At 36.1% G+C, this 18,490-nt stretch overlaps 2 protein-coding genes across 2 annotated transcripts; one reads left to right on the top strand and one right to left on the bottom strand.

The window, feature by feature from the left end:
* The first annotated feature begins 205 nt into the window (after nt 1–205).
* sicily (NADH dehydrogenase (ubiquinone) complex I, assembly factor 6 homolog sicily) lies at nt 206–4,093 on the top strand. Its single transcript, XM_067785474.1, has 6 exons — nt 206–436; nt 535–646; nt 716–835; nt 1,113–1,508; nt 3,649–3,752; nt 3,822–4,093. Exons 1-6 carry the CDS (start codon nt 297–299, stop codon nt 3,901–3,903), a joined length of 954 nt encoding a protein of 317 aa, XP_067641575.1. The 5' UTR covers nt 206–296; the 3' UTR covers nt 3,904–4,093.
* LOC137251227 (uncharacterized) lies at nt 3,725–7,731 on the bottom strand. The gene is made up of 6 exons (XM_067785475.1): nt 7,468–7,731; nt 6,871–7,212; nt 5,904–6,186; nt 4,711–4,949; nt 4,128–4,646; nt 3,725–4,023 (listed from the first exon to the last, which is right to left on the bottom strand). Exons 1-6 carry the CDS (start codon nt 7,608–7,610, stop codon nt 3,921–3,923), a joined length of 1,629 nt encoding a protein of 542 aa, XP_067641576.1. The 5' UTR covers nt 7,611–7,731; the 3' UTR covers nt 3,725–3,920.
* Between the last annotated feature and the right edge of the window lie 10,759 nt (nt 7,732–18,490).

Raw genomic sequence — 18,490 nt, 5'->3', positions numbered from 1 at the left:
GTGACATACCTACAAACATAAATAAAAATTCCATGTATTTTGTTTTTGTAAATTCGATGGACAAATGTCAAAATCGTACTACGCCGAAAGTTGATGTATCAAATCAAATAAAAAAAGGGTATGATCAGCTGTCCCATGCTGCCACCTTGTATCGTTCCGCGATGAGTCGACCCCACAACTAGACTATTACCTCCGTCAATCTCCGCATCAGCTGTGGAATTTGACAGCATCAGTTATAACCTAAAAAAATATTTTGTAAACAAAAACAAAAAAGGGTTCTCAGGCTGCAACTAATAATGCGGTATTTGTTTAAACGTTTTATTTATTCTAAAAGTTTGCAAAAGTCTTTTCCACAACAACACAGAGCGGCGCACAGCGTAGAAAAGAAAACAACAAATGAATCCTTCTGTACAAATTATTGTATCAGTTTAGTGGAGTGAGTATTTATCTGAGGGTAGGGATTTGCAAAATAATGCAGCCGCTGTATGTGTTATGTAAATCAAAAATTATGTTCAAATAGCTCACTTATTGCAGGAAAAATGATTACGAGAACTACTTGTGCACATTGCTTTTGAATGGCGAACAAAGGCGTCACGCTTTTGCTTTGCGGGCATTCAACGTTGAGGTGGCCAATTGTGGCGCCAAGGTGAGAGGCAATAACTTTAATGATAATTTTGGTGTTATATTTAAACTAATGTCTATTCTCTGCTTACAGGTATCTGAAGAACATATAACTAAATTAAAATTGAAATTTTGGTATGATTCAGTTGATAAATGCTTTGCAAGTGAAACTTCTTATGTTGAGGATCATCCTGTTTTGCGAGAATTAAAAAATGTTTGTATATTACATAGTTCGGGCATATTTTTCTATTTTATCACATTTTAATGGATGTTATCTGTCCGTAATATGCGTTCTATTCAAAGTTCAACAATGCATATCCCGAACAGAACCTGATATGGGAAAATCTATTTGCCTATGTTAATTGCAAGACAGGCAACTCTTTAGACAAATAAAACAATAACGAAATGTGATAAAAAAGGAAAATCGATACATAAATTTACTGTATTGTTTTGTAATTAATCGTCTTGCATCTTGCATCTTCCTACTACAGACAGTGAACGCAAATAAAATAAGTAAAATATATTTGAAACGTTTAGTTACAGCACGTGATCGTCCCAGCAATCAACCATTCCTTACAGTAAAACAATTAGAAGAGTATGCCGATCAGGTATTCTCATCACTTTTTCATCTTTTAGTTGAATTGAATGGCATTAAGGATATACAAGTTGATCATGCAGTTTCACATTTGGGTAAATCACAAGGCATAACAACACTGCTACGAGCAATTCCTTATAAGGGACGCAACCAAGCTCTAAACATACCACATGAAGTGTTAATAAAACATGGTGTTAGCCAGGAGCGTGTTATGCGCGAAAAAACGGGTGATAAAGGTGTTGAGGAATGTATATTTGAAGTGGCAACAGTGGCTCATCAGCATTTGGAAAAGGTAAACATGTGTAAGGCTGATAAGACATATACATCCCGAAATTTAAATACTGTACCCAAGGTAATAATCGACGATATTGGAAACCCCCCAGTGGGTTAGGGGGTTAGAATATACCCGCGGTAGGTATGCCTGTAGTAAGAGGCGACTAAAATACCAAATGCATTCAAGGGGTTGTGTAGCGCAACCCTCTTAAGGGGTTACCAGCGCAGCCAATTGTCAGCCTCACCTAGCCATTCAAATCCTGTTTCAATAACAACCGAGGATCTGGCGACCCCGAACTCCTCATGGATCTAGGGAGTGGGAGGGCGGAATGGCCTAGAAGGTTGCTTGTGGTCATAACAAAACGTTCCCGATATGGTCGGGCTTGGTACCGGAACGTACCGGGTCTGCATCCGGCGAAGGACCATCAACATCGATAACAATCCCCAAGGCCTTCGGGGAGTGTCCTTATCGCTACAACAACAACAACGATATTCGAAAGGCGTATTCGTAAGAGGCGACTAAAGAACCAGATTCAAGGGGCTGTGTAACGCAACCATTTCAGGTTGCCAGCGCAATATATAGCTTCTCCAAACCCAATTGTCAACCTCACCTATCCGCGGCGTATCCTGTTTCACTAACAGACGAAGCTCTGGCGACACCAAGCTCCTCAAGGAACTTGGGGGTGGGGAGGGAGGGATGGCCTGAAGGTTTAATGTGGCCATATAAATCGTTCCCGATATGGTTGGGCTAGCACCTTAATGGTGCTGTGTTATCGGAGCGTACCGGAGCTGTATCCGGCAAAGGACCATCACATCGATAACACTCCCCAAAGCCTTCGGGGAGAAATCTTATCGCAACAACAACAGCAACAACAACAACAAAAAAGGCGTGTTGTACTGATAACAAATATACGGAAAACTATTATTACTAAATTTACATTAATTATTTGTATTGTGCGATAAACAAAATTTGGATAGAAATTCGAATACGGGAATTACGTTAAGAAAATTAAAAGTACAAAGTAGATATGAGCGGCTACTAAGAAATTTGCTCATATCACCTACTCGAATAATCTAAAATTCCTAATATCAATAATTTTGATATTCGACCAATCTATATAGTCTTAACCCCGGTTAAAAATTAAATTTATACAAGAATTCAGAATTTATCAATTTCAGTTTTCAAATATTCAAAAATCTTCCCGGAACTGATAACGAACAACTTAGTAGGACATATGTCTGAATGCTTTAATATGTTTATCATCACAAGTATTCGAAAAACCTAACTCTACTGCATATATGTATGTATTACATATATGCTGTATTTCCAGTTCAAAAATACAATTGAAGCCTCCATTTGAACGCAAGGCAAATCTTATATATTATTTCTAATTGCTGTGTTTATGTGCAGGTCCCTTTTCGCTCTTATTTGTTTGAATATCCGAAAATGCACATTGTAAACATTAATATCCGACGACATAAAAGATAAGTCGAGCTTCTCTTCCAATTTGCGTCATGCTACGTGCTTTTTTTCCTACAAAATTGGCGGGGCGGGACCTACATGTTTTATGCCGACTCCGAGCGGCATCAGAAATGAGTTGAACTTTAGCTGAAAAGCTTATCATAGCAGAAAGACACTGCCGAGAGGCGACCTCGATTATAAACAGTTTTTCTAAAGCTCTGAACCCTGGACCTTTAACCGCCGCTCCAAATATTTGAATTGTTCAATTTTTCGAATATCGACATTTTACTATTTGTTAAGCAATTAAATATGTAATTTTAATTACATTTTGGAAATTCGAACATCTGAGTGGAATGACTACCAAAACTAAGAAAGCTCTGTATTGGGGAGCTTACAATAAAAATCACAAAACTAAACTTAAAATAAAAATCAGAAACTAAAGCATTTGATTTTCTTCTCCGGGGACACGAACCCTGGACCTCGGTGTGGTAGGCGAGTGGCTACCACCACACCACGATGGTTGTTCAAAATATTTTAATTGTTCGAAATTTCGAATATCGGAATTTTACTGTTTGCTAAGCAAATTCGAATATATGAGTAGCACAACTAAAAATAGGAAAGCCCTGCATTGAGGAACTTAAAATAAAAATCTCAAAACTATTGTTATAAACAATATTCCTACATTTGGTATTTACAGGCCCGCAGTCTTATGGATAAAGTGCCAAGAGATGCGCGAAAGTTATTTTTACCATCCATCGCTGTCGAACGCTATTTGGAAAGGTTGCGTCAAGCAAGTTTTAGGTCGGAAAGCTATTTTATTTTCAATTTATTATTTTTTTTTAATAAATAATCTATTTTTTGTTCCAACAGATTAACCGATCAAAAATGTCTGCAACGAGATACCATGCTACCAATGTCGTTGTATTGGCATAAATTACGTAATCGCTATTAAATTTAAATAGCTATACTTTACATTTGCTCTTCGGTAAATTCGGCTGGAATGAAACGCCAATTCTTAGCCAAATCACGAAGCGACTCCGCTATAAGCTGACTGATGATACGCAATATGGTACTGCAGTGAGAGATTTAATTTAAAGTGTAAATCATTGAGTATGAAATAAAAAAGAGAAAAAAGTTTTAAATTGTGAAATAATTTAACTTAAGTCGCATCCATACCTGCGCTGGATTTCTAAAGTTTTTACAAGCGGGAATGGACCAGGATGTAAACGTATAACATCCTCATAACTTAGCTCATCGTTTAACTCTGGTAATTGCTTGGTGCGCATAAAATCAGATTCCGACAAATAATCCCAATACATTTTTTCAAATATTGTATTATCTGAACTTTTTATTGATGTGCGCTCGCGTTTTGTTGGTGGCGGATCCCATCGTATATTAATAATTTCTTCAGGCTTAAAATTCACTTTCAAGTTGAGTTGTACAAATATATGAACCATATAGCTGGGTTCTTTCCATTTCGGATCATCAATGGATTCGACTTCTTCAAGTAGTTCTTGTGCAATTTTCGTTGGTTTATCGAATACGCGATGCACTTCCAATGCCAATGGTATGCGTTTAAAATACAGTGCACGTTCGAAAACGCTCAAATTTACAATGCATAATTTAGAATGATGTGGTTTGAGACGAAAATTGTTAGGATCAAATGTAACTTCGAATAAGTCGCTAATGATGTAGCTTTAATTAAATAGAAGCACACTAGTAAGTAAATATATATACACATCAAAAGGTATGAACTTACTTTTGCCAACGAAACTCAACACATTTTTGATTGTAGTTATGTATTGATACCATTAAGCTACGTTTCTCAGAATACTGCATATCAAAATCTAGCTTATTTGGGTATACGACATATGGAAAGTCGGCACATTGATAATCCTCAATAGGTAGTTCGGGATCTGCGCTAACGTCATTGAGATAGCCTGTGGCTTTGACTAGAAATTTTGTACGCATATTTTCGAAATTCAAGTTGAATTTGAGCTACATATATGAAAAATTAAGGGAAAGGAATGCTCAACCTCAAATTAAATGGGGTTACACTGAAATGACAGTCCTTGGTCGGGAAAAATCCCGAGTCGCTCCGGTACATAGAACCGACTGCCGTGGAAACCTCCACTGCTACAACAAAAACAACAACAATGCTAAACCTCAATTGGTTACATTATTACCAATTAATTGCTCAATCTAAAACACAATCCATCAAGAAGAAATTCGAATTTAATTTCCAGTGCTAAGCTCGGTTAGTGTGGGTACTCGAATATTAAATAACCCCTTTGTATAACCGAACATTTTGAAGTTCTCTTTATGCGATATACATACTTTGAATAACCGCATCATTTTCGATATTCGAATTATTTTTGATATTCAAATTAATGAAAATAATAATTGAGTTGTACAAATACTAGCAGAATACGAATAATTTTCGCTCGGATCCTCGATTGTATTCCGTTTTTCGAATAGAACATCCGCAGGGACTTATTAAAGCAAATTATTTGCGCGAGTGTTGAAATAGGCGCTGTTTTCAATCTATTGGATACATCTATTAAATAAATTATTCTCAGATTCTTGTTTATTTGGTATTGAAATATTGGCTCATGTAACTTCGAGGATACGCGAACGTAATTCCCATTCGAAAACTCGATTATTTTGGGTACTCTAAAATTATCCCCATTTAAATAATCGAACTTTCATTTTATTATCTAAGTTTGATCTATTTCAAGTATTTGTGCACCCGACAGTCCTAATGCGTTCGAATACTTTAATTTCTGTAACTAGAATATACGGAGAAGCACTCGAAAAACTAAAGTTAGAAGAGTCGATTGGCTTCCTTTTCCCGAATATAAGAACAGCCGAAGTGGTCCTTTGGTGAAAATACTCTTAAAATCGAATTATATTATATTAGGTAGAAAGAAAAACAATAGAAATCACACAAACCTCATTTGTAAAATCGCTCGGTCTATATTCTACCATCAAAGGCCAAATGCTAAGTCGTGGCACAGTTAAATTCGGATTCATTAATTTCAAACCTCGTTCACGTGTGGAAAAGACGAAATTCAAATGTTGTCCCGTTATATTCTGCACCCAAATTGGTTGCACAAAACGTCGATGCTCTCTCAAATCAGCCGGTATAAGTTCACGCGTCATTATGCAGGCATTTGGATCCAAACCGCTAACATTGATTTTAAAATTTAATCGAATAACTCGTGCATCTGAGCTACTGCAAAATTAAATCATAAATGTGATTTTCAAAACTCATTTAGGACCAACATGTTAATGACTTTTGGTAATTCTATAGGACAGCATGACCCCTCCAGCGGGTCAGGGGGTTAGAATATACCCGCGGTAGGTATGCCTGTCGTAAGAGGCGACTAAAATACCAGATTCAAGGGGTTGGGTAGCGCAATCTTTTCAGGTTGCCAGCGCAATATATAACTTCTCCAAACCCAATTGTCAACCTCACCTATCCGTGGCGAATTCTGTTTCATTAAAAGCCGAGACTCTGGCGACCCCAATCTCCTCATGGAACTTGGGGGTGGGGAGGGAGGGATGGCCTGAAGGTTTAATGTGGCCATACAAACCGTTCCCGAGATGGTCGAGCTAGTACCTTAATTGTGCTGTGTTACCGGAGCGTACCGGATCTGTATCTGGTAAACGACCATCACATCGATAATACTCCCCAAAGCCTTCGGGGAGAAACCTTATCGCTACAACAACAAGACTTTTAATACAAGTGCAAAATTGCGGTATCAAAACACATGTTTTGGACTCAGGGTCGTGAATCCAAAATCGAAAATTGAAAAGTTGCCTTAAATTGTTGTCGTATAGATGACCGTGAACTAAATATCGACGCAATGTTTGAATGGGACATTTAAAAACTGGACCGTGCTATTTTTCCACTTACGTCACTTCATAAGTTAGGGTATGTTCGCCAAATAGGTAATAATAAAAAACCACCCGCATAGCTGCTAAATCTTGCTGTTTCATATGTATTGATTCCTGTAAAATTTCTATGAGACGTCTATGAGGGCAATGAAATAATTGACGAAATTGATTGAAGCCGACACGAGTTTCCAGCGGCGCACAATTGCATTGTTGTATACGTTTCAAACGTAAAGTCAAAGTGTTATCAGACAAATTTCTTAGCCAGAGTATAATTTTCAATGGGCGACAATTAATTTGGCGCATTGGCATAACGATGTCATGATGAAAATAATCCTTATCCTTATCGATTTCCCTATTGAGTCTGCAAATAGGAAGTACATTTAATAACCCAATTGACGTTTGAATGAAAGTTTGACCGATCTCGACTGCCAGTTCATAAAAGCCATAATTCATGTAGTTATGTGAGGCAGCGAGTTTTGGACTGAATCCCGAGGTGGCCCTTCTTCAAGTGAGCTGAAGCCAAGTGCGTTCATCCAATAACGCGAAAACCTCTTTCAACATTAGCTGGCAGTCGAGATAAAGTGAAATCGCTTAAATCTTTTCATGTTTTTTTTACTCATCAATATCGAAATATTCCCAGTAGTAGACTTTTAGCGCCGGTGGTGATGTAACGGTCATATTTTCTATTTTAAATAGTTGATATTTGCGTTTAGCTCCCTGTTTCTCGAAGCGTATCCTTTCGAGTACAGCTTCACACATTTTCGGTATTTAGAAGAAATTTAAAACTCCAAAAATGTTCGAATATCTTTTATTTGATTAGGCAAAATGTTTTATTTCTTAAAAAGCAATTAAAATATAGAAAATGTCAGGTAGAAAAGGAATTCCGTACGTACAGTAGGCAAACGAATTATGATACATATAATACTACGGAGCTGGGGCCTTATTCAGTAAGCGTGTTTTTCGAAAAGTACTTTTTTCTTTCCTACAAATTATATGAGGAAAAAGTGTACATTTAACAAGTAAAGGTGTCTAAGTTCGGGTGTAACCGAACATTATATACTCAGCGTGAACTTCAATTGCACATTTCATTTCAGATAAATTACGTTTCTACATAACACGTGGCACCGCCCGTCTAAAAAAAAAATCTCTCCCCATTTCCTCTTACAATAAAACTGGATAAGTGAAATATCATTGATTCAAAACTATTTTTTGCTAAGTTATAGCTTATTATTATAGGCTACCACCCTTTTAAACTTGTTTTATATCTAAGTTGCTGTGGTCTTTAACCGATCCCGCCCATTTTTATACTCAGCGTGCTTTGCATACAGAGTATATTAACTTTGCTTGTATAACGGTTGGTTGTACATATATAAAGGAATCGAGATAGATACAGACTTCCATATATCAAAATCATCAGTATCGAAAAAAATTTGATTGAGTCATGTTCGTCCGTCCGTCCGTCCGTTAGCACGATAACTTGAGTAAATATTGAGATATCTTCACCAAATTTGGTACACGAACCTATCTGGACCCAGAATCGATTGGTATTGAAAATGAGCGAAATCGAATGATAACCACGCTCACTTTTTATATATATAACAATTGGAATAATTGGAAAATACAAAAAACCTGATTATTTAGTAAATAATACACCTAGAATGCTGAAATTTGACATGTGGACTGATATTGAGACTCTTGATAAAAATTTGAAAAAAATGTTTAAAATGGGTGTGGCACCGCCCACTTGTGATAAAATCAATTTTACAAATATATTTCCCAAGTGGATTTAGAACAATAAATGGGAAAACACTCAAATTTAAAAAAATGGGTGTGGCACCGCCCCTTTTATGACTAAGCAATTTTCTATGTTTCGGGAGCCATAACTCAAAGAAAAATTAACGGACCTTAATAAAATTGGGAACACATATTTTCTCTATAGCATGAAATATTTCTAGGAAAAATGGACGAGATTGAACACTTTTCTGTGAAAATGGGCGAAATCGGTTGAAGCCACGCCCGGTTTTTATACACAGCCGACCGTCTGTCCTTCCGCTCGACCGTTAACACGATAACTCGAGCAAAAATCGATATATCTACACTAAACTTAGTTCACGTACTTATCTGAACTCACTTTATCTTGGTATAAAAAGTTGCCGAAATCCGACTATGACCACGCCCACTTTTTCGATATCGAAAATTACGAAAAAAGAAAAATTGCCATAATTCTATACCAAATATGAAAAAAGGGATGAAACATGGTAATTGGGTTTGTTTATTGACGCAAAATATATCTATAGAAAAAAACTTTGTAAAATGGATGTGTCACCTACCATATTAAGTAGAAGAAAATGAAAAAGTTCTGCAGGGCGAAATGAAAAGGCCTTGGAATCATGGCAGAAATACTGTTCGGGGTATTACATATATAAATAAATAAGCGGTATCCGAGAGATGATCTTCTGAGCCACCCTGGTCCACATTTTGGTCGATATCTCGAAAATGCCTTCAAACATACAACTGGGGGCCACTCCCTTTTAAAACCCTCATTAATACCTTTAATTTGATACCCATATCGTACAAACACATTATAGAGTCACCCCTGGCCCACCTTTATGGCGATATCTCGAAAAGGTGTCCACCTATAGAACTAAGGCCCACTCCCTTTTAAAATACTTATTAACACCTTTCATTTGATACCCATATCGTACAAACACATTCTAGAGTCACCCCTGATCCACCTTTATGGCGATATCTCGAAAATGGGTTCACCTATAGAACTAAGGCCCACTCCCTTTTAAAATACTCATTACCACCTTTCATTTGATACCCATATCGTACACACACATTCTAGAGTCACCCTGGCCCACCTTTGTGGCGATATCTCGAAGCGGCGCCCACCTATAGAACTAAGGATCACTCCCTTTTAAAATACTCATTACCACCTGTCATTTGATACCCATATCCTACAAACACATTCTAGAGTCACCCTTGGTCCACCTACAGAACTATGGCCCACTCCCTTTTAAAATACTCTTTAATAACTTCCATTTGATACCCATGCCATACAAACACATTCCAGGGTAACCCTAGGTTCACTTTCCTACATGGTGATTTTCTCTTATTTTGTCTCCAAAGCTCGGTTATACCCGATCTTAGCCTTCCTTACTTGTTTTTTTTTTGTTAGTTTACTGTAGCTACCTTTTTTATAACTGTGTTAAGGTTTGATTTTGAAATAAATGTGAAAACTTACATTGAAAAATAAACATATACTTTTAGCTCTTTTTGCAACGGGTTTTGGATTTTCTTGAAGAAATTTAGCTTTTTCTAGCCCTTTTTTTAGATCCTAGCCCCAAAGAAATTTTTTTTGCTGGCAACACTCCACGTATAACTTAAATACGGTCATATTGTACACGTATCACTTAAATACATTGTACACGTATCATTTAACCAATGTGAACTTCATACATACTACAATTCAACTGTACAAATATAGAAATGAACAATCAAGTATAATTAAGTTTTCCTTTGAAAAAGAATAGCAAAATATTTTAAACAAATATGCGCTGGAATAAACATAACTTTGTATTTGTTATTTTGGTAGAGCAAAAGCTGTTTGTTTAACTGATTTAGAGTTTGTATTACGCTTGAAGCATTAAGCATAAAAAAATTAAAAAGAAAAACAAATTAAGTAATGCTTGGCGCGATTTATCTTCGAGAAGATTTAGGCCGAACTTCTCATCGAATTTGCGTATTGCTCCCTTTTGATTTTCCCTACAAATTGGCAGACGGGACATATGTACATGTTTTATGTCGATTCCAAACGGAAGTTGATGCAAGGAAGATGCATTTTCACTGAAAAGGTTTTCATAGTAGAAATACGCTTGGAGTGTATGCCAAATCACTGCCGAAGGGCGACCGCCCCTGGACATATTTTGTTTTTTTTTTATACTCAGTTGAGCAGAGCTCACAGAGTATATTAACTTTGATTGGATAATGGTTGGTTGTACAGGTATACAGAAATCGAGATAGATATAGACTTCCATATATCAAAATCATCAGGATCGAAAAAAAAATTTGATTGAGCCATGTCCGTCCGTCCGTCCGTCCGTTAACATGATAACTTGAGTAAATTTTGAGGTATCTTGATGAAATTTGGTATGTAGGTTCCTGAGCACTCATCTCAGATCGCTATTTCAAATTAACAATATCGGACTATAACCACGCCCACTTTTTCGATATCGAAAATTTCGAAAAACCGAAAAAGTGCGATAATTCATTACCAAAGACGGATAAAGCGATGAAACTTGGTAGGTGAGTTGAACTTATGACGCAGAATAGAAAATTAGTAAAATTTTGGACAAAGGGCGTGGCACCGCTCACTTTTAAAAGAAGGTAATTTAAAAGTTTTGCGAGCTGTAATTTGGCAGTCGTTGAAGATATCATTCGGCAGGAACGTTACTCCTATTACTATATGTATGCTTAATAAAAATGAGCAAAATCGGAGAAGGACCACGACCTCTTTAAAAAAAAAAATTTTTTTAAGTCAAATTTTCACAAAAAATTTAATATCTTTACAGTATATATGTAAGTAAATTATGTAAACATTCAACTCCAGTAATGATATGGTGCAACAAAATGCAAAAATAAAAGAAAATTTCAAAATGGGCGTGGCTCCGCCCTTTTTCATTTAATTTTTCTAGGATACTTTTAATGCCATAAGTCCAACAAACATTTACCAATCCTTATAAAATTTGGTAAAGGTTTAGATTCTGGGACGATAACTGATTTCTGTGAAAAAGGGCGAAACCGGTTGAAGCCACGCCCAGTTTTTATACACAGCCGGCCGTCTGTCCTTCCGCTCGGCCGTTAACATGATAATTTAAGCAAAAATCGATATATCTTTACTAAACTCAGTTCACGTACTTATCTGAACTCACTTTGTATTGGTATACAAAATGGCCGAAATCCGACTAAGACCACGCCCACTTTTTCGATATCGAAAATTACGAAAAATGAAAAAAATGCCATAATTCTATACCAAATACGAAAAAAGGGATGAAACATGGTAATTGGATTGGTTTATTGACGCAAAATATAACTTTAGAAAAAAACTTTGTAAAATGGGTGTGACACCTACCATATTAAGTAGAATAAAATGAAAAAGTTCTGCAGGGCGAAATGAAAAGCCCTTGGAATCATGGCAGAAATACTGTTCGTGGTATTATATATATAAATGAATTAGCGGTATCCAACAGATGATGTTCTGGGTCACCCTGGTCGACATTTTGGTCGATATCTGGAAAACGCCTTCACATATACAACTACCACACTCCCTTTTAAAAGCCTCATTAATACCTTTAATTTGATACCCAAATCGTACAAACACATTCTAGAGTCACCCCTGGTCCACCTTTATTACGATATCTCGAAAAGACGTCCACCTATAGAACTAAGCCCCACACCCTTTTTAAATACCCATTAACACCTTTCATTTGATACCCATATCGTACAAACATATTCTAGAGTAACCCCTGGTCCACCTTTATGGCGATATCTCGAAAAGGCGACCCCTATAGAACTAAGACCCACTCCCTTTTAAAAAGACTCATTAACACCTTTCATTTGATATCCATATCGTACAAACATATTCTAGAGTCACCCCTGGTCCACCTTTATGGCGATATCTCGAAAAGGCGTCCACCTATAGAACCAAGCCCATGCCGTTTTGAAATACTCATTAACACCTTTCGTTTGATACCCATATTGTACAAACGCATTCTAGAGTCACCCCTGGTCCACCTTTATGGCGATATCTCGAAAAGGCGTCCACCTATAGAACTAAGGCCCACGCCCTTTTAAAATACTCATTAACACCTTTCGTTTGATACCCATATTGTACAAACGCATTCTAGAGTCACCCCTGGTCCACCTTTATGGCGATATCTCGAAAAGGCGTCCACCTATAGAACTAAGGCCCACGCCCTTTTAAAATACGCATTAGCACCTTTCATTTGATACCCATATCGTACAAACAAATTCTAGAGTCACCCCTGGTCCACCTTTATGGCGATATCTCGAAAAGGCGTCCACCTATAGAACTAAGGCCCACGCCCTTTTAAAATACTCATTAACACTTTTCGTTTGATACCCATATTATACAAACGCATTCTAGAGTCACCCCTGGTCCACCTTTATGGCGATATCTCGAAGAGGCGTCCACCTATAGAACTAAGGCCCACGCCCTTTTAAAATACGCATTAACACCTTTCATTTGATACCCATATCGTACAAACAAAGTCTAGAGTCACCCCTGGTTCACCTTTATGGCGATATCTCGAAAAGGCGTCCACCTATAGAACCAAGCCTATGCCCTTTTGAAATACTCATTAACACCTTTCGTTTGATACCCATATTTTACAAACGCATTCTAGAGTCACACCTGGTCCACCTTTATGGCGATATCCCTAAATGGCGTCCACCTATAGAACTATGGCCCACTCCCTCATAAAATACACTTTAATACCTTTCATTTGATACACATGTCATGCAAACACATTCCAGGGTTACCCCCGGTTCATTTTCCTACATGGTTATTTTCCCTTATGTTGTCACCATAACTCTCAACTGAGTATGTAATGTTCGGTTACACCCGAACTTAACCTTCCTTACTTGTTTTTAATTGAAAAGCTTGTTATGTATTTTTGATCTTGCTTTGGCCGGCACTTGAACTCAGGACCTTCTGTGTGGTATGCGAAGCACGCTCCCACCACACCACGGCGGCGACTTTTTTATCAATAAGTGGTTTGAGATTTTTGCAGGCACACGGTAAAAACTTTGAGCCTAAATCTGAAACATTTTGGACGTATGATCAAACCAAATTTTGTTTAAATATAGATTATAACGGTCTTCCTGAAAGCGAGTGTATAGAGAACTGGGTTTCAATTTCAAACTGGAGAAGTCTACACTTAAAGTTATAAAAAAAAATTGTGGGCGGTTCCGAGAAACCATTTCAATCAGTAACTAGTGATACACATTTCTGGTTCAGAACTAGACCTAAATTGCCAAATAAAAGTACAAGTTCGGTACTAACAAGATTTTACCCAGTTATAAAATCGACAGTTTGGGTTTTTATTTTTATTTAATTTGAGAAATATGATATCTACAAGATAACTGCTACGTAAGTAACTTCAACTATGATTTCTTTCCCCAAACTTTCCCACTTGCTCGGAAGTATCGATAAATGGACTAATATCGTACTAGAAGCAGCATTTAGAATTTCTTTTCGGTCGAAACCAACGAAATAGTTCCAATAAACCAACTAGTTCTAAAGTGGAAATATGTATCTAGTTGGGAGCTATAGAGAACGCGAACTAACTAGGACATCACCATGTTAAATTCGCCAGTTGGAAGCATGTAAAAGATATAGAAGGCGAACTAGTAGAGATTCCGAATGTACTAGAAATGCACCAGGTCTGAACTAGTGATTTTTCCTATCTACTATATAAGAAATCATTTCATAACACGTTATATGAATAAAAAAAATTTTTTGAAAAACATTCGATAACTTGCAGCACTTTTCACAAATGAAGTTTCTTATTTTTGAATTTTCAGAACCAAATTTTAACTCTAAGGATAAGTTTAAAACCAGACGTTTCTATATCCCTTTCCTATTTTTAGATTTTTGAAACCTTTTGCTTTTGTTTCAAACCCAGAAGTGACTACAAGTTTGTATTTTTTGAAACTTTTTTGGTGTTGTTTTAAAACAATTTTAGTATTTTAAACTTATTGTTTAAACAAGTTTTAAATTGAAATCGAATCAAATTAAAAATGACAATAGTGAATTGAGAGGTTTCCAATTTAGTAGCAAAATGTTTCAAAAAGTGTTCAACCCGATGAATGGTTAAAAATTTAGGCTCGGATTTCTAACCGTGCACTTGCACCCGGAAATTTCATCAAGCTTCACCACTGTATATAAATAGCGCCCACACAATTTTTCTGGCTTTAGTTACATTATACTTCTTAACTGAAATGAATTTCCACAATTTCGCCATCTTGATTGTAGTACTTAACTGTGTCCTGACCCGTATAAATGCGCAGGACGACGATCGGCATTATTTGGTAGCATTACTTGTTCGAGGATCATATAAATGCTCTGGTTCATTAGTCTCGATGAAAATAGTGATCTCAGCTGCGATATGCCTGGACGGTTTAGATGAAAAATTAATCACTGTTGTAGCTAATACAGCTAATAAAGCACCTTTCACCGGACCACTTCGCTTTGTGAACAAAGTAATTTATCAATCTGAGTCAAAAACCGAATTAAACAATAAGAATATAGCTGCAATTGAACTGAAGAGATCCTTTACCGAAAAGGATGGAGTGACGACATTACAACTTTGCAAAAATCCACCTTCGGTGGGCGCAACAATGCAAATTAGTGAATGGAGTCCAAGAACAGACTCAAGTTGTTTTCAACTCTTAAAAGATTCCGTAACTATACTAGCACCAGAGAGATGTGTGTCTTACCAAAAAGAAATAAGAGAAGAAAATATGTATTGTGCTATAGGTGGAATTTGTAATGGAGATCCTGGAGCACCGGGCGTCCTGAATGGAGAACTTTGTGCAGTGGATATAACTTCGGTTGATGAAGACGACACCTTCCAAACTGTGCACCTTTATGCAAATGCATCTGATCACAAAGTTCTGTGTTTCATAGAAGAATTGATTAAAATTTAAAAATTTGGTAGTTATTATATTTAAAGCTTTGGTGCGAGAAAAATTTATCTAATAAAACTGGAGATAGTATGTACCTATAAAAAAAATTTAATTTATCCTATAAACAATTTTCAATTTCTTATATACTTTTTAAAATAAAGTGCTGTTTTAACTTTTTCGTTAAGGTTGAAATACTATGTTCTATCATACGATTTGTGATTTAATAAACAAGAAACAGAAAAATTACTAGCTTAACTCATTTGTATTTAATTAAGCTAATTTAAATAAACGGTTAAAATTTTGAGCCTAAATCTTTACCTTTTTTGTACACCAAAAAAAATTTGGTTTAAAAGTTAGATTGCACCTATTTTCGTGAAAAAAGTTGCGCAAGTCAGTTTACTGTACCTACCTTTTTTATAACTGTGTTAAAGTTTGATTTGAATAAATGTGAAAACTTACATTGAAAAATAAACATATACTTTTAGCTCTTTTTGCAACGCGTTTTGGATTTTCTTGAAGAAATTTAGCTTTTTCTAGTCCTTTTTTAGATCCTAGCCCCAAAGAAATTTTTTTTGCTGGCAACACTCCACGTATAACTTAAATACGGTCATATTGTACACGTATCACTTAAATACATTGTACACGTATCATTTAACCTATGTGAACTTCATACATACCACAATTCACCTGTACAAATATAGAAATGACAATCAAGTATAATTAAGTTTTCCTTTGAAAAAGAATAGCAAAATATTTTAAACAAATATGCGCTGGAATAAACATAACTTTGAATTTGTTATTTTGGTAGAGCAAAAGCTGTTTGTTTAACTGATTTAGAGTTTGTATTACGCTTGAAACATTAACCATAAAAAATTAAAAAGAAAAACAAATTAATTAATGCTTGGCGCGATTTATCTTCGAGAAGATTTAGGCCGAACTTCTCATCGAATTTGCGTATTGCTCCCTTTTGATTTTCCCTACAAATTGGCAGACGGGACATATGTACATGTTTTATGTCGATTCCAAACGGAAGTTGATGCAAGGAAGATGCATTTTCACTGAAAAGGTTTTCATAGTAGAAATACGCTTGGAGTGTATGCCAAATCACTGCCGAAGGGCGACCGTCCCTGGACATATTTTGTTTTTTTTTTTAATCCAAAAACTTGTTATGTATTTTTGATCTTGCTTTGGCCGGCACTTGAACTCAGGACCTTCTGTGTGGTATGCGAAGCACGCTCCCACCACACCACGGCGGCCACTTGTTTTTATCAATAAGTGGTTTGAGATTTTTGCAGGCACGCGGTAAAAACTTTGAGCCTAAATCTGAAGCATTTTGGACATATGATCAAACCAAATTTTGCTTAAATATAGATTATAACGGTCTTCCTAAAAGCGAGTGCATATAACTGGGTTTCAATTTCAAACTGGAGAAGTCTACACGTAAAGTTATAAAAAAAATTGTGGGCGGTTCCCAGAAATAATTTCAATCAGTAACTAGTTATACACATTTCTGGTTCGGAACTAGACCTAAATTGCCAAATAAGTACAACTTCGGTACTAACAAGTTTTTACCCAGTTATAAAATCGGCAGTTTGGGTTTTTATTTTTATTTAATTTGAGAAATATTATATCTACAAGAAAACTGCTACGTAAGTAACTTCAACTATGATTATGATTTCTTTTCCCAAACTTTCCCACTTGATCGGAAGTACCAATAAATGGACTAATATCGTACTAGAAGCAAAGAGGATAAATATAATAAGAGACGTCACTCGTTATTTTGCGTAATGTTATTCGTTAGGGTACTCCAAGGTTTTTTTTTTTTTTGGGCGAGATGTGCATAAATAAATAAATGTCTTCTATACATTTCGTGGGGTATTTGTATTTATTTTTCCAACTTTATTTAATTAATTAATTAATTCTCTTTCCAAAAATAACATTTGCATAAGGTGCCTACACTGCATGGATAAATGCGAGGCAATTAAAAATGTCCTTCACAGAAAACATTATACATCAATTTTTTTGATTTCCAGCGAGTTACTCGTCACTCGTAGCAGACTGGTGGCTCTTACTTATTTATCCTCTTTGCTAGAAGCAGCATTTAGAATTTCTTTTCGGTCGGAAACAACGAAATAGTAGTAGTAGTTCTATAGTGGAAATATGTATCTAGTTGGGAGCTATAGAAAAGTTAATGTAACGCGAACCAACTAGGACATCGCCATGTTAAATTCGCCAGTTGGAAGCATTTAAAGGATATAGAAGGCGAACTAGTAGAGATTCCGAATGTACTAGAAATGCACCAGGTCTGAACTAGAGATTTTTCCTACCTACTATATAAGAAATCATTTAATAAATATGAATACAAATTTTTTTTTGAAAAACATTCGATAATTTGCAGTACTTTTCACAAATGAAGTTCCTTATTTTTGAATTTTCAGAACCAAATTTAAACTCTAAGGGATAAGCTTAAAACCAGACGTTTCTATATCCCTATCCACTGTATATAAATAGCGCCCACAAAATTTTTCTAGCTTTAGTTACTTTACACTTCTTAAATAAAATGAATTTCCACAATTTCGAAATCTTGATTGTAGTACTTAACTGTGTTCTGACCCGTATAAATGCGCAGGACGACAATCGGCATTATTTGGTAGCATCACTTGTTAAAGGATCATATAAATGCTCTGGTTCATTAGTCTCGATGAAAATAGTGATCTCAGCTGCGATATGCCTGGACGGTTTAGATGAAAAATTAATCACCGTTGTAGCTAATACAGCTAATAAAGCACCTTTCACCGGACCACTTCGCTTTGTGAACAAAGTAATTTATCAATCTGAGTCAAAAACCATATTAAACAATAAGAATATAGTTGGAATTGAACTGAAGAGATCCTTTAACCAAAAGGATGGAGTGTAGACGTTACAAC

Source organism: Eurosta solidaginis, chromosome 4 (genome assembly GCF_040869045.1).
Source record: "Eurosta solidaginis isolate ZX-2024a chromosome 4, ASM4086904v1, whole genome shotgun sequence".
In the NCBI taxonomy this organism is placed as follows: Eukaryota; Metazoa; Arthropoda; class Insecta; order Diptera; family Tephritidae; genus Eurosta; species Eurosta solidaginis.
Note: the sequence above shows the minus strand (reverse complement) of the source record. Positions and strands in the feature narration are given on the sequence as shown.

Bases quoted from the DNA above. Each gene is read 5' to 3' on its own strand.
- sicily (XM_067785474.1), top strand. From the start codon at position 297: ATGCGGTATTTGTTTAAACGTTTTATTTATTCTAAAAGTTTGCAAAAG. The intron at 836-1,112 runs GTTTGTATATTA...TTCCTACTACAG, and splicing joins TTTTGCGAGAATTAAAAAAT to ACAGTGAACGCAAATAAAAT. The intron at 3,753-3,821 runs GTCGGAAAGCTA...TTGTTCCAACAG, and splicing joins TTGCGTCAAGCAAGTTTTAG to ATTAACCGATCAAAAATGTC.
- LOC137251227 (XM_067785475.1), bottom strand. From the start codon at position 7,610: ATGTGTGAAGCTGTACTCGAAAGGATACGCTTCGAGAAACAGGGAGCT. The intron at 7,213-7,467 runs GTAAAAAAAACA...TCCTATTTGCAG, and splicing joins GAATATTTCGATATTGATGA to ACTCAATAGGGAAATCGATA. The intron at 6,187-6,870 runs GTAAGTGGAAAA...TTAATTTTGCAG, and splicing joins ACCCTAACTTATGAAGTGAC to TAGCTCAGATGCACGAGTTA.